Genomic DNA, 14,729 nt, shown 5'->3' on the forward strand with positions numbered 1-14,729 from the left:
ATTTCACATATATTTTCCAATTTCAGGTACATGCAAGAGTTACAAATAATAAAATCTATATCTTACTAAAAAGTACATTTGGGGCTTCCCTGGTGGCACAGTGGTTGGGAATCCGCCTGCCAATGCAGGGGACTCAGGTTCGAGCCCTGGTCCGGGAGGATCCCACATGCTGTGGGAGCAATGGAGCCCATGCGCCACAACTGCTGAGCCTGTGCTCCAGAGCCCTCAAGTCAGCCACAACTACTGAGCCCACATGCCACAACTACTGAAGCCCACGTGCCTGGAGCCTGTGCTCTGCAGAGGGAGAGGCTGCCACAACATGAGGCCCACGCGCTGCAGCGAGGAGTGGCCCCCGTGAAGCAAGGAAGACACAACACAGCCAAGAAAAAAATTTAAAAATAAATAAAATAAATTTAAAAAAAATTAAAAGTACATTTTATTCCATCTTACAAAATACTGATAATCCAGCTCAAATGAATTTTAATATTCTAGGCCAAGACTGTCCAACTGAAATACAGTGCAAGCCAAGCACAATTTTTACACTTTCTAGCAGCTACGTTAAAAAGTAAAAGAAAACTTCTGAAACTAACTTTAATAATATTTTATTTAACTTAACATATCGCTTTAAAATGTAATCAATGAAATGTTTTACATTATATTTCTTTAAGTCTTGAAACCTGGTGTCTGTTTCACACTCAAAGGTCCTCTCAATTCGGACCAGCCACCTCAACGGCTTCATGGCTCCCTGTGACTAGTGCCTATCATTTTAGAGGCAATACTAGGCAGGCAAGCACAGGAAAGATACAGATTAGCAGGTGCATGTTTTGCTTTTAAAAGTAGTTTTAAATTATATCTATCTTAAAAGGAGCCACTTGAATTTGTCCCCTAAGGCAAAAGATAGCATGGCAGCAAAAGTTATTTTGTTAATTTTGCTACCACAGTTAGAACTGTCTGTTAGGCAAACAAACTGAAAAACAATGTCTAAAAACATTTTTTAAATCCTTTCAACTAGCTCAGGATTATTTGCAATGTTTATATTAGAGCATACTAAATTGGGGCAAAGTAAACTATATTGGTCCTCTGGATAATGGTAGTTTCCAATAAACAAAGCCAAAACAAAACTGAGTATCTTAAACCAAGCTGTCACATTTCCAAGATGTACAAAACAAACAAAAATCAAGCCCTTCCGTTAGTCCAAATACTGGACATAATATTGTCAAAATACTTAACATTTCAGCATTTCTATGTTATTGTTTTCCAATAGACATATTGTTATGCATACACAGCACTGTAAAAACTAAAATCAGAAAAACTAAAACGCAAAAATTTTGCCTCCAGGAAATGCCAACATTTAAACTAATCTAAGTAAAAACTCAAAACCATAAACATTACTTGGCAGTTGAAACGAAATCGTTCAATTCTCCTCCACCCTCTTCCAAGGCTTCTAATGTTCTAGCTTCTCCCGTAGACTGCAGACCAATTACAACACACTGGAGGCAAAAAAGAATATTATTAATTATAAATAAAAATATCTATGTGGTTTCTTAAGATATATTTTAAATATTTAGTTTAAAAAAAGATTTCAAACAAGAATTACCCATTACTGTACGTGTGTACCAATTTATTTATTCTACATATATTTGAGACATGCTACATGTAATACACTTAGCTAGGAAACAGTATTACAACTATGGACACTACTGAAGCCCCTGTCCCAGTTCTTTGTGCTTTAACTAAATATGTATTCACCAAAAAGGAAAAAACCTTAATGTAATATACATCGATGTGCTATCAGTTGTTACATCTATGGTTAGCCAAATTATAGTGACGTTTGTTTATACTTTTCTGAGCTATCCAAATTCTTTATAAACACGTATTGCTTTTATTATCTTAAAAATGCATTTTTTAAAAAAATTATTTATTTTATTTATGGCTGTGTTGGATCTTCGTTTCTGTGCAAGGGCTTTCTCTAGTTGTGGCAAGTGGGGGCCACTCTTCATCGTGGTGCGCGGGCCTCTCACTGTCGCGGCCTCTCTCGTTGCGGAGCACAGGCTCCAGACGCGCAGGCTCAGTAGTTGTGGCTCACGGGCTTAGTTGCTCCGTGGCATGTGGGATCTTCCTGGACCAGGGCTCGAACCCGTGTCCCCTGCATTGGCAGGCAGATTCTCAACCACTGTGCCACCAGGGAAGCCCCAAAATGCATTTTTAAAAGTCTTACTATGTTAATACTTTTTACAACTACCCTTTAGAAAGAAAAGGCTTTTGTAAGTAGAAAGCCTCAACACCCAAAAGACTAAAACACATAACCAAAGATGAATCTGTTAATGCATTCTCCAACTTACTTTTCCATTCTTGATTTCTTCTCGAGCTAGTTGAACAACCCTCTTAACTTTGGATGCTATGCACAAGTATTTGAAAAATCTCTGGTGAGCAGACCAGAACTGACCCCACATGGATTTTTTCATTCGTTGCTCAGCATCAATCAAATCTGCAGCTTGCTGAAATCGCTCTCTGGCAATGACCCACTGAAGGTGCACAATCAACATTTTAGATATTTCAATCTTTTGAGTGTGATTTTAAAATGACTAATTCAATCAAAATAAAGTGCAAGACACCATTTAACGTTAACTCAATGAAGCATTTTCAGTAGCTTGGGAATCTCTAAACAAATGTTTTTTAGGACGCCCACATAGAGCTGTCCCAAAATTCTTATTAACTAATGCAGTCGTTTTAGGAAACAGTTACATTGTGATTTTTAAAACTAAACAACTGAAATGAATGGCTATTTTTTTTATAAATTACTTTAACAAAGAGAAAACTTGGAAAATAGGGAAAATAAGGAACCAGTGATTTATCTGTTGTTTTACAGCAGAATTATACTCCTGTGAGCTGACAGGAATACACTGGACAAAATATACTCCTGACTGGACAAAACTGGCTAACAGATGCATTACCAGGTACATTAAAAGTACTAACAGTTAATAAAAACATGCTCACCAGTTTGACTGCTTTGTTATACATTTTAACATAGCTCTGAGAAAGAAGAACTTCCTCAATTTTGAAGGTCACTCCAGTAAAGCTCAGCTGTCGAGCAATGTACATTCCTCTAAGCTTCATATCCATAGCAACTATTTCCATGGCACCAACACCTCTGAATAAAATTAAAACACACAGTAACTATCATTAAATATAGTAGAGCTTTAACATACATGGAAGAGATTTTAGCAATAACACCTCTTTTAGATTGCTACTGAGAACAAATAGTGTATACTGTAAATTACATTACCTCCGTTCTACTGCCTGAATAAAATCACTGAATTCTCTAAATGGAGTTCCCTCACCCCATATTCCAAGACGGTTCATATAGGCCATGTTTCGTGGTTCAGAAGCACCTGAAAAACCCCCAAACAAAACATATTATAGCTGAAAAAATAACATATATATCTCTCTCTTTTAAATATATAACTACTCACCAGTGGCACTAGCATAAACAACTCTGGCTTTTGGCAATTTGTTCTGAAGTTCTAAAACTGCTAAGCCTGTCTTGGTTGGTTTTGAAGAACCAACAGGACATAAGTTTTTTGCTTTATGACATTCATCAAACACTATCTGTAAGGAGTAAATTAAGGAACATGTCACATTAGCAGCAAGTGTCTCCAATCTTCCAGGAAGAGTTAACTTTTATTTCCCTCACAACTTGGGAAATAGCCAAGATTTCTGAGGTGGTAGCTGGAGTAAAAAAAAGAATCAAGATTATTAGGGGGAGGGATGCTGTTGATAACAAGCCCCTGAGCATTAACTTTTTTTTTTTTTTTTTTTTTTTTACTAATACCCACATACCTATCATCTGGTTTTGTCAAACTTTAACACTTTGCCGTATTTGCTTCAGATGGTTTTCTTTTTCTGTAAGATCACAAATATCTATGAAGCCCTCTATGTGCCTCTCCTTGATCTCCACAGCCCCCTTCCCCCAACCACAGAGGCATTCACTGAATTTGGCATTAACCTTAACTGGATATTTAAATTTTTTTTTGGTATCTAGAAAATTTACTACTGCAGAAAATGAAGACTGCTTGAATCGAATGGGGGGGGTAGTGGAGGGCCTGTGGCTTTTCTTTTTGATTAATTACTGTAACACTGTCCTTCGGGCGGCTAAGGGAGTTTCATATTTTGTTTAGACGTCATTAGGCACCGAAGCTCTTGCAGGACAACTTTGAAGCTATATGAATTCTGCCATTTTGCTAGCATTGATATGGCTCTTGGGTCCATCACTCCATTAGAAAACTATTAACTCCATTCATATGAATTTTTCTTACAAATCTTACAAAGGGGGTTGCTTCTGGGTATTTAGGTCCACATTCTATCTTAACGCTGTATATTCAGTTTTCATAAACTGTCCGAGCCCGTGGTGGCTGCCACCTTGCGGTGCTGTCACTCCTTAACTGGATATTTAATTCTTAATTAGAATGAACGAAAGGTTCCACTACGGCTAAAAATGTCCACCACACAGACAATTTGAGCAAGTTTTGTTAAACAGAAGCACAACTGATAACCACCTTAATCAGTACTTCAAAAACTGGTGTTCCTCATGCAGGACAGTAAAAGGTATGCTATGAGCAAGTAAGTTTGGAAATCACTAAGTTAAGAAGGGAACACAGTATTCAGCATGGCCCACACCTAGTAACATTCTCCTAAAGCAGGGACTTAAATATTGGCCTCGTATATGACAGCTACAAAACAGAATCAACTTTCTGACTCCCTTGGACTCTATGTAATCATTAAAGCTCTCATCTCAGCAGTCTTTTTATTTAACCTCAGAATTCCTGTGTGTTATATTGTGTCATTAAAAATTATAAAACTTGTTGCAAAGGATACCACTCCATCGAAGTCATCACCGCACCAATGTAGGAGTTGTTTTAACCTCGTTTTGTATTTACCACCAGACTGACTTTCACCAATGAGGGAAGAATAGGTAGCAAAAATCACACCCTTCTTCACACTCCCATTATGTTTGGAAGAAATTTTTCCATATTTAAACTAAAAAAGAAAAGAGAAGAACTTAATAAATAAACTTTTGTCTCTGAAATATTTATCCCACCCAGATTTCTACAGCAGGAAACTGGTGGTACCATGATGGGCTTCAGGAAAGTCAAAGGACCTCTTAAGATCATACACAAAATTTCTCATACACATGTGTAAACATACACACACACACACACACGCAAACCCTCTCGTGTGTGTGTATATAACTTTAACATACAAGGATCCAGTTTTCATCAAAGTCTTAAAAAAGTCTATCATCAAAAAAAGATTACAAACCAAACTCCCCGAGAAAAGGTCACAATATTCATTCTACTAATATTTATTGTGCATTTACTACATGCAAAGCACTGTAATTAAGATCTGAGGGATATATAAGAACTATGATTAATAGTTACTGTGGTCTTCCTCAATTATGCTGATTTAGAAATCAAAAATATTTATAGATGCCCCTTACATGTTTTAGTTTTGAACTGTTAGTAGTCATTCAAGACACAGTACTTTACCCAACAAACCACTCAATAACCCTCACCCAAAAAAAGCCACTGATGGGCCGGGCAAAAACACCGAAGCGACTTAGGACTCGTATGGAAAGTAGATTTACATTTGCTTATTTTCAAAGGGCTAGCAGGGAAGCACCTGCAGGAACTAGGTCTGTCTATTCTACCCATGTGACTCCAGGAATTGGTGCATAGTAGGAGGCCAATAAAGATTTGCTAAATGAACACTGAACTGTGCTTTCTAGATAATGAAACACATTTTCTTCCATTTGACAGAACTGTTTTAACATGAACACACGTAGGGTATACAAGTCCACTGAATGTGCAAATATCAAAACCAGTCTCCAAACCACAATTCTCTATAAGATGCGACGGGCACACTGCCTGTCCACGTAGCTTTATCACACTGCACCCTTATACTCACAGTTCTAGGAGTTTCACCCACATACAGTAACTTCAGAAACAGACAAAAACAAACAAATGAAAAACCCTGAAGAGTGAGAGAATAAACTCCATAAAAACAGACAATGCCTATTTTGTTTGCCACTACATAACCCTACCTGGCATATTATTTAACACTTAGTAATCCAAAAACCAACAATAGTGGCTAGCACTCACTATGCTTTCTGTGAAATAACTCATTTAATCCTCTTAACAACCCTACAAAGTAGAAACTATTATTATTCCCAACTCACAGGTAAGTCAATATTTATTGAATGACCAACTGAATAGAAAACTTTCATACCTTATTTAATGAATGGACCAAAATATTTTTTGCTCCAATATCCCTCAAATCTCTTTCGGCATCATACTTTAAATCATTTGAAACACTGAACCTGCCACAAAAAAAGGGGAGAAGAAAAACACAAAAATTAAATACAAATCCCATCATTCTAGCAATATTCAGGAATAAATAAACCCAGGCCTTGACACTCCAAAAAAATACACCTACTCATGAACACCCATCCCTATATGCTGGATTATTCACAAACAACAGCTTCCACAGCCAGTCTTTAGCACTTACCACAAAGCCCTTTTTCTACTCAACAAATAATTTTCATAGATGATTCCTGCTATTGTCCTTCCTTTTCCTACACCAGCACCATCACCTATTAAGAATCCAGCACGATCTCCATTTGGTAGGAATGTTTCATGTTGCTGAAAAAGAAAACGCTGGTAATTATCTATTCCTTTAGATATCTTGGTAATAATCAGTCTGTCATACCTTGTTTGAGTCGTATATTAACATTCTCTGTTTTTATATAAATGGCATACAGTCGGCTTAGTGTGGATATTTCCTTTACTTAACTATACAGACATGCCCCATTTTATTGTGCGCCACTGTTACTGCACTTCAGGCGATACTGCATTTTTTACACAGTGAAGGTGTGTGACAACCTTGCATCACACAATTTTATTGGTGCCATTTTTCCAACAGCACTTGCTCTTTCGTGTCTCTGAGTCACTTTTTGGTAATTCTCATACTATTTCAAACTTTCTCCTTATTATATTTGTTACTGTGATCTGTGATCTTTGATGTTACTATTTTAATTGTTTTGGGCTGCCATGAACCCCGCCCATATAAGATGGTGAACTTAATAAACGTTGTGTGTATTGTGACTGCTCCACCGACTGACCATTTCCCCCACCTCTCTCTCTCCTTCGGCCTCCCTATTCCCTGAGACACAACAGTATTGAAATTAGACCAATTAATAACTCTACAATGGCTTCTTTAAGCATTCAAGTGAAAGGAAGAGCTGCATGTCTCTCACTTTAAATCAACAGCTAGAAATGATTACAACATAAGGAAGACATGTTGAAAGCCTAGACAGGCTGAATACCAGGCCTCTTGCTCCAAACAGCCAAGTTGTGAATGAAAAAAAAAAAAAAAGTTCTTAAAGGAAATTAAAAGTGCTACTTCAGTGAACAAACAATAAGAAAGCGAAACAGCCTTATTGCTGACATGAAGAAACTTTTAGTGGTATGGAAAAAAGATCAAACAAGCCATAATATTCCCTTAAGCCAAAGACTAATCCAGAGCAAGGCCCTAACTCTCTTTAATGCTACGAAGACTGAGAGAGGTGAGGAAGCTGCAGAAGAATTCTGAAGCTCGCAGAGGTTGGTTCATGAGGTTTAAGGAGTCATCTCCATAACATAATCGCAAGGTGAAACAGCAAGTGCTGATGCAGAAGCTTCAAGGTATCCAGAAGATCTAGCTAAGATAATCGATAAATGTGGCTACATTAAACAACAGATTTTCAATGTAGATGAAACAGCCTTCTTTTGGAAGAAGATGCTGTCTAGGACTTTTATAGCTAGAGAGAAGAAGTCAATGTCTGGCTTCAAAGCTTCAGAGGACAGGCTGACTTATTAGGGGCTAATGCAGCTGGTGGCCTGAAGTTGAAGCCAATGCGTATTTCCCATTCCAAAAATCCTGGGGCCCTTAAGAATTATGCTCAAGGGCCTTCCCTGGTGGTGCAGTGGTTGAGAGTCCGCCTGCCGATGCAGGGGACGCGGGTTCGTGCCCCGGTCCGGGAAGATCCCACATGCCGCGGAGCGGCTGGACCCGTGAGCCATGGCCGCTGAGCCTGCGCGTCCGGAGCCTGTGCTCGGCAGCGGGAGAGGCCACAACAGTGAGAGGCCCGCGTACCGCAAAAAAAAAACAAAACAAAAAACAAAACAAAACAAAAAAGAATTATGCTCAATCTACGCTGCCTGTGCTCTACAAATGGAACAACAAGGCAGCACATCTGTTTACAACATGGTTTACTGAAAATCTGAAACCACTGTTGAGACCTACTGCTCAGAATGAAAGATTCCTTTCAAAGTAATACTGCTCATTGACAATGCACCCAAGAGCTCTAATGGAGATGTACAACGAGATCAATGTCACTTTCATGCCTGCTTTGTAAAACAGCCTTTCTGCAGCCCATGGAGCTAAGAGTAATTTCGGCTTTCAAATCTTACTCTTTAAGAAACACGTTTTGTAAGGCTGTAACTGCCATACATAGTTGATTCCTCTGATGCATCTGGACAAAATCAACTGAAAACCTTCCAGAAAAGGAATCACCCTTCTAGTTGCCCTAAGAACATTCATGATTCATGGGAAGAGGTCAAAATATCAACGTTAACAGGAGTTAACCCTCATGGATGACTTGGAGGGGTTCAAGACTTCAGTGGAGGAAGTAGATTCTTGAGGTGGAATCCACTCCTGATGGAGACGCTGTGAAGATGGTTGAAATGACAACAAAGGATTTAGAATGTGACATAAACTTAGCTGATAAAGCAGTGGCAGAGTTTGAGAGGACTGACTCCAATACTGAAAAAAGTCCTACTGTGGGTAGAATGCCATCAAACAGCACTGCATGCTACAGAGAAATCATCAGTGCCAAGGAAGAGTGAATCAATGCCGCAAACTTCACTGTTGTCTTATTTTAAGAAGCTGCCACAGCCCCTCCAGCCTTCAGTAACCACCACTCTGATCATTTAGCAGCCATCAACACCAAGGCGAGACCTCCCACCAGCAAAAAGATTAGGACGTGCTGATAATTAGCATCAGATAATTAGCATTTTTTTTGCATTAAAGTATTCTTAAATTAAGGTATGTACATCGTTTATCTGGACATAATGCGAGTGCACACTTACCAGACTACATTATAGTGTAAACACTAAGTTTTGCATTTGCACTGGGAAGCCAACAGCTTCATGCGACTCATTTTACTGTGACATTTGCTTTACTGTGGACCCAGCCTGCCCTATCTCCGAGGTCTGTGTATTTTGTTCTTGCTACCCTCATATGTAGCAGGTAATTAAAGTTAACAAATTGGTGAATATTCTTCCATAATTTTTCAAGGACTGTACTACCAAATACAAACTTTTTTATAAAACATAAATATGGGGGATGGTTGCCTTTTTACAAAAATGGAGTATTTCAGAAATCCTTTCAAGACAATTGACATAACATAAAAGTTGGTACAACACCCATATGGTAATACCAAAGGTTATTCCATCACTCCCCGAGGGTGTGAGCTTTCAAATCTTTTCTAGCTTTTAGCCACTCGGGGGGAAAAAAAGCTGCAACAAATAGCCTTATATATATATGTCCTTATCTAATAGTTCTGTGAAACAGACTCCCATGGAACTGTTAGGTAAAAGGATACAGGTATTTTTAATTTTAATACATGTTCCCAGTGAACTCCAAAAAGGTTATGACAATTTATCATTCGCACTAGAAACACATTCCCCATATCCACACTACCCCTTTAATTATCTAACACATAAAACTTCTATAAAGATCACATTCACAAGATTTTCATGCAAGGAAAACTTAACTTTGAATTAAAACAACTAGACATTGTGAACTAAGATTAAAGATAAAAACTGTATGTAGTTATAAATTATACAGCTTACCTGGGCTGCATACGTAATTGCCTCAAGCTGTAATGCTGATAACCAGCCATTATCAATGGTTTCTTCAGAAATAGATGTTTTGTACCAAACATCAGGAGGAGTAACACTGGATAAAGAACTAGTTTCAACTACAGCATCTGGGTGACGCAGGCCAATTTTTACTAAACAAAAATTTAAAAATACTTCATTTTAATTATTCTAAGTAATGACACTTCCCAACCTTATCGTACGATATTGCAATATTTCTCCTCGAACTGAGAAAATATAATAAGTAACTATACACCCTGGGATCCTATATAAAGTCACTGACTGATGGTAAAGTACTGTTTAAATTTGACTAAAATGACCTATTTATCAACTACCTATGGTTTAAATAGAGACTTGCTGATTAAAAAGATCTAGAAAAATACCATCGCAGTTCACACCACCAGGTTCTCCAGTAGTAACAGAACATAACCCTAGAGTAAGGCATCATTTTAAATAACCAGGAAAGTATGGGACCTTGGAATCCATACACAGTTGGTAAACAGAGATTTTTGGTTTAAGTGGTCTTATTGGTGACTTCTTATAGAAAGCCAGAGTATAGGAGAGAAAAATTCTAGCCATAGATTTTTTTCCATCTTATTACCCCCATAAAATGAAAAAGTGAAAAATTTTACACAAAAACTAAAAATTATTAATTTTCAACTTAATACAGCGGCCACTAAAAAAATGAATCATGGTCATTACAGGAAAAAAGGAAGCAATGGTGTTACTTTAAACCAATGAATTCGAATAGCAGATTTTATTTTTAAGATTCCCATGTGTTTTTTGCGGTTTTTTTTTGCGGTACGTGGGCCTCTCACTGTTGTGGCCTCTCCCATTGCAGAGCACAGGCTCCGGACGCGCAGGCTCAGTGGCCAGCGCTCACGGGCCCAGCTGCTCCGCGGCACGTGGGATCTTCCCAGACCGGGGCACGAACCCATGTCCCCTGAATCGGCAGGCAGACTCTCAACCACTGCGCCACCAGGGAAGCCCAAGATTCCCATGTTTTTATAATTTGTTTTAGATAATCTGTATAAACTATAAAGCTAAGATATGTGTTTACATTTCTGTAATTTACTATGATTTTATAATCACTGCTGATATGAGCAAAATTGACTTGAAAGGAAAAAGCCTTTTCACTCCTAGTTTTAAAAGACTTCATTCCAAAGCAAAGCCCTAAATTTCTGTAGGAAAATTTAAAAACTCACAGAATTTTCATGTAGCTATTTTAAAACATATTATAGTTTAAAACATACTACAACGCTCACACTTATCAAATCCTGAGGTACCCAACATGGACAGATCTTAATATATAATAATGTGTGTGGGAAAGTTTTTTAAGTTCAAAAGGAACCCAGAAGTCTTTCATTATTTTGACAAATCCCAAAGACATACATTTTATTGGCATATACTCTGCATAGGTTTCCGCATGACCCATTTCTTCTTCATCTTCTTCCTCTGGTTCATCTTCCTCTTTCATAACAGGGACCTTCTGTAACAGAGAGAGCAAAATCAACTAAGTCCAGAAACTGGAGGCCCAGCCAACACACAGAAAAACTCTTCTGTAGGAATACCCACCATCTTCAATCTTGGAAACCGGACATACCATTTCTATATTCCCTAATATCTGGGTCAGTCTATGGTTTCCCTGCTCTTCCAAAGATAAGCACAGATAATCCATGACCTGCTCTCATCACAAACACACAAATGGGTCACCACAGGGCTCCACCACCTTCTCAAACTTCTTTCCCCTTCAATATTGCCTGCCAGCCTCCCTGATGCCCAGAAGTCTAACCTCCAGTCTTCACTCTTTATTGCAGTTCCAGGAATAGAAAGAACAAGGGGTTTGGAGAGCAAAGGTGGATGAGACCCAGCAGCACATCCTACAATCTCACGGGCAGGAACTCTCTTTAAGCCTCACATCCCACCCTCTTCTCAGTTACCTTCATCTGTTTCTTTTCCTTAGATCCTAAAACCAAAACCCCAGAAAACTCTGGAGTTTAAAGGTTCTTCTAAAAGACAGAGAATTTACTTCAGACATCTGTGTCTCCACAGACACAAGAATCATACAGAATCCTGTATCACCTACTCTCCAAACGTCAGCACATCTGAGAATAAAATGAGGACTTATTAGTGACTTACACCAGGAAAACAGCAGTAAACCCAGACTGCCCCAGGCAAAGTGAGTGAATGGTCAATACAGTCATGTTACTTTGTGTTTCTCTACAGAATCTTAAAGAGGTAGAGGCAGGGAGGAATGCGGAAACAAGAAGCGCCTGAAAAAGCCACTTTTCACTATCAGTAAACCATAAGGGGAGGCTCTTTATTAATGTGGGCTTGATCAGGGAAGAGCATAGGGAAGAAGCTGTGGGACCCAGTACACCAAGGAAGGGAGGAGAAGGACAAAGAGAAAACCTAGTCAGGACCTACGGGTAATGCCAAGGACACATGGCATTAAAATGTAACGTCAGGGCTTCCCTGGTGACACAGTGGTTAAGAATCCACCTGCCAACGCAGGGGACACAGGTTCGAGCCCTGGTCCGGGAAGATCCCACATGCCGCGGAGCAACTAAGCCCATGCGCCACAACTACTGAGCCTGTGCTCTAGAGCCTGTGGCTCCACAACTCCTGAAGCCTGCGTGCCTAGAGCCCATGCTCCACAACAAGAGAGGCCGCGACAGTGAGAGGCCCGCGCGCCGCGATGAACAGTGGTCCCTGTTTGCCGCAACTAGAGAAAGCCCGCGCACAGCAACGAAGACCCAACGCAGCCAAAAATAAAATAAATAAAATAAATTTATTTTAAAAACAAATACATAAATAAATAAAATGTTAAGGTCAGACTCTTTTATTCTTATTTTACTTATTTATTTTTATTTAGTCTAGAGCAGCATATGATGGCACACAGATGCTCAATAAATGTGGGAAAGAAAAGGGAGATGTGACATAAATATCCAGCCATCAACCCATGGAGTCCTTAGAAAAAAATCCAAAGAAACTCTGAATGTTCTCAGAAAGTATGCCAAAATAAAACCCAGTTTCAGAAATAAGAGATGAAATGGGGCTGGCCAAAGAAACTGATCCAGACCCCACTTCTGCTGTTGTCTGTGTAACCTTGGGCAAGTTACTTACATTCTGAGTCCTCCCCATCCCCCTTTGCACCTTTTCCTCATCTGTAAAATAGGAATGCGCACTGTGCTAAATGACCAGCCGCCTTTCTCCCTCTACCTTGTCCTTCCCTACCTTTAAAAAATATATACCACAGGTATAGAATTGGAGGATTAGTTGGTAACACAATACGGTCACAAAATCCAAGGACCAGACAAGTAATATGTCTAAGCCAACTGATGTAAAATGGCAACTGACACAAAGCTTAGGGTCAAGGAGATAAATGAAGGGGAGGGAGACTGTGGTACACGAGGAATGTGTGACCAACACACAAAGTAGATGTTCACTGCTCAACTCTAGGCATGTTAACACGAGGTGAGGAATGCGGGCCCAGGACTGTCAGGTACTCCTATTTTTCAAGAGAACCTGGAAATCAGTATTTTATGTGTTTGCAACACATTCAAAAATTTTCAAAATAATGTGGAGGCCAAACAAAACACTTGTCAACTGGTTTTCATCCACAGGCTACCAGTTTGCAATCTGTTAGATGTCTCTTAACTGCTAGCACAATACAGAACTTTTGGCATGTTATGGGCAACATAGGCTGGACTGGGAACTTGAGCACTAAATAATCTTAAAGAAAAATGCATTCTTATTTTCCAAAAATCAACTTCCAAGTAAGCTTCCAAGTACTCAACTGTTAAGTAAACTGATAACTGCCAACACTTGTTCTCCTGGACCCCATTCAAAACCTCAGGAACAGGTTGCTTTGCTGTCTCTCCAAGTCCATATTTCATTCCCAGTCTTACCAATCCTCTGGTATCATTATGTGCTGTCCCCTCTCACTTTCTTCCTTTTTTCCTTTCCCCTCATCCTTTCCAATCCACCTCTGCAATCCCTAAAGTTTACTTCCTTATCACTTCCCTTCTGGATTACTTAACCAACCTCCTAACCTATCTCTTCTTCCCAACCCATCCTGAGTCACTAATAGGTTCCTCTAATTCCAGGAGCCCTCACTGGTGCTGCTCCAAGTCCCAAGTCCATCAAATTCAATTCAGGACCCTCCACAGAGACCCCAATAAACCACTCCAATTTCTTCCTGCAAGCCAAGTATCCTAAGCATATAGCTACCACCTCCTCTGTGCCTATTAATGCTGTAGCTCCCTCCTAAAATGCCCTCTCAAAGTCTCTCCAGACTCGACACCCAAACTCCACGACATCTCCTCCATAAAATGAAGTCCTGGGCTTCCCTGGTGGCGCAGTGGTTAAGAATCCACCTGCCAATGCAGGGGACACGGGTTCAATCCCTGGTCTGGGAAGATCCCACATGCCGCGGAGCAACTGAGCCCGTGTGCCACAGCTACTGAGCCTGCGCTCTAGAGACCGTGCTCCGCAACAAGAGAAGCCACAACAATGAGAAGCCTGCGCACCACAACGAAGAGTAACCCCCGCTCGATGCAACTAGAGAAAACCCATGCACAGCAACGAAAACCCAACACAGCCAAAAATAAAAACAAATAAATAAATAAATTTATTTTTAAAAAATTGAAGTCCTCCCAGGCCACCTGAGTCTCATCTTCCTACAAACTCATAAGCCCTATTGCGAGCATCACTATTTACCTCTTGCTGTACCTTATATTACTACTTAAA

At 39.5% G+C, this 14,729-nt stretch overlaps 1 protein-coding gene and 1 pseudogene across 3 annotated transcripts in view; both read right to left on the bottom strand.

The window, feature by feature from the left end:
- The window catches only part of SBNO1 (strawberry notch homolog 1), a 53,831-nt gene that overhangs the window by 22,984 nt on the left and 16,118 nt on the right, over positions 1 to 14,729 (bottom strand). For 2 of the 3 annotated variants that reach the window (XM_059040629.2, XM_067015875.1), the window contains exons 6-15: positions 11,370 to 11,466; positions 9,951 to 10,111; positions 6,565 to 6,698; positions 6,286 to 6,376; positions 4,876 to 5,037; positions 3,474 to 3,609; positions 3,287 to 3,392; positions 2,998 to 3,151; positions 2,343 to 2,525; positions 1,393 to 1,490 (exon numbers count right to left, since the gene is read on the bottom strand). In XM_059040629.2, coding sequence (XP_058896612.1) covers positions 1,393 to 1,490; positions 2,343 to 2,525; positions 2,998 to 3,151; positions 3,287 to 3,392; positions 3,474 to 3,609; positions 4,876 to 5,037; positions 6,286 to 6,376; positions 6,565 to 6,698; positions 9,951 to 10,111; positions 11,370 to 11,466 — 1,322 coding nt within the window. The remainder of the gene's footprint in view (positions 1 to 1,392; positions 1,491 to 2,342; positions 2,526 to 2,997; positions 3,152 to 3,286; positions 3,393 to 3,473; positions 3,610 to 4,875; positions 5,038 to 6,285; positions 6,377 to 6,564; positions 6,699 to 9,950; positions 10,112 to 11,369; positions 11,467 to 14,729) is intronic. The other variant, XM_059040630.2, reaches the window with a different exon arrangement.
- Positions 4,123 to 4,687, bottom strand: LOC131742762 (ubiquitin-conjugating enzyme E2 variant 1 pseudogene; annotated as a pseudogene).

Source organism: Kogia breviceps, chromosome 15 (assembly GCF_026419965.1).
Source record: "Kogia breviceps isolate mKogBre1 chromosome 15, mKogBre1 haplotype 1, whole genome shotgun sequence".
Lineage (NCBI taxonomy): Eukaryota > Metazoa > Chordata > Mammalia > Artiodactyla > Physeteridae > Kogia > Kogia breviceps.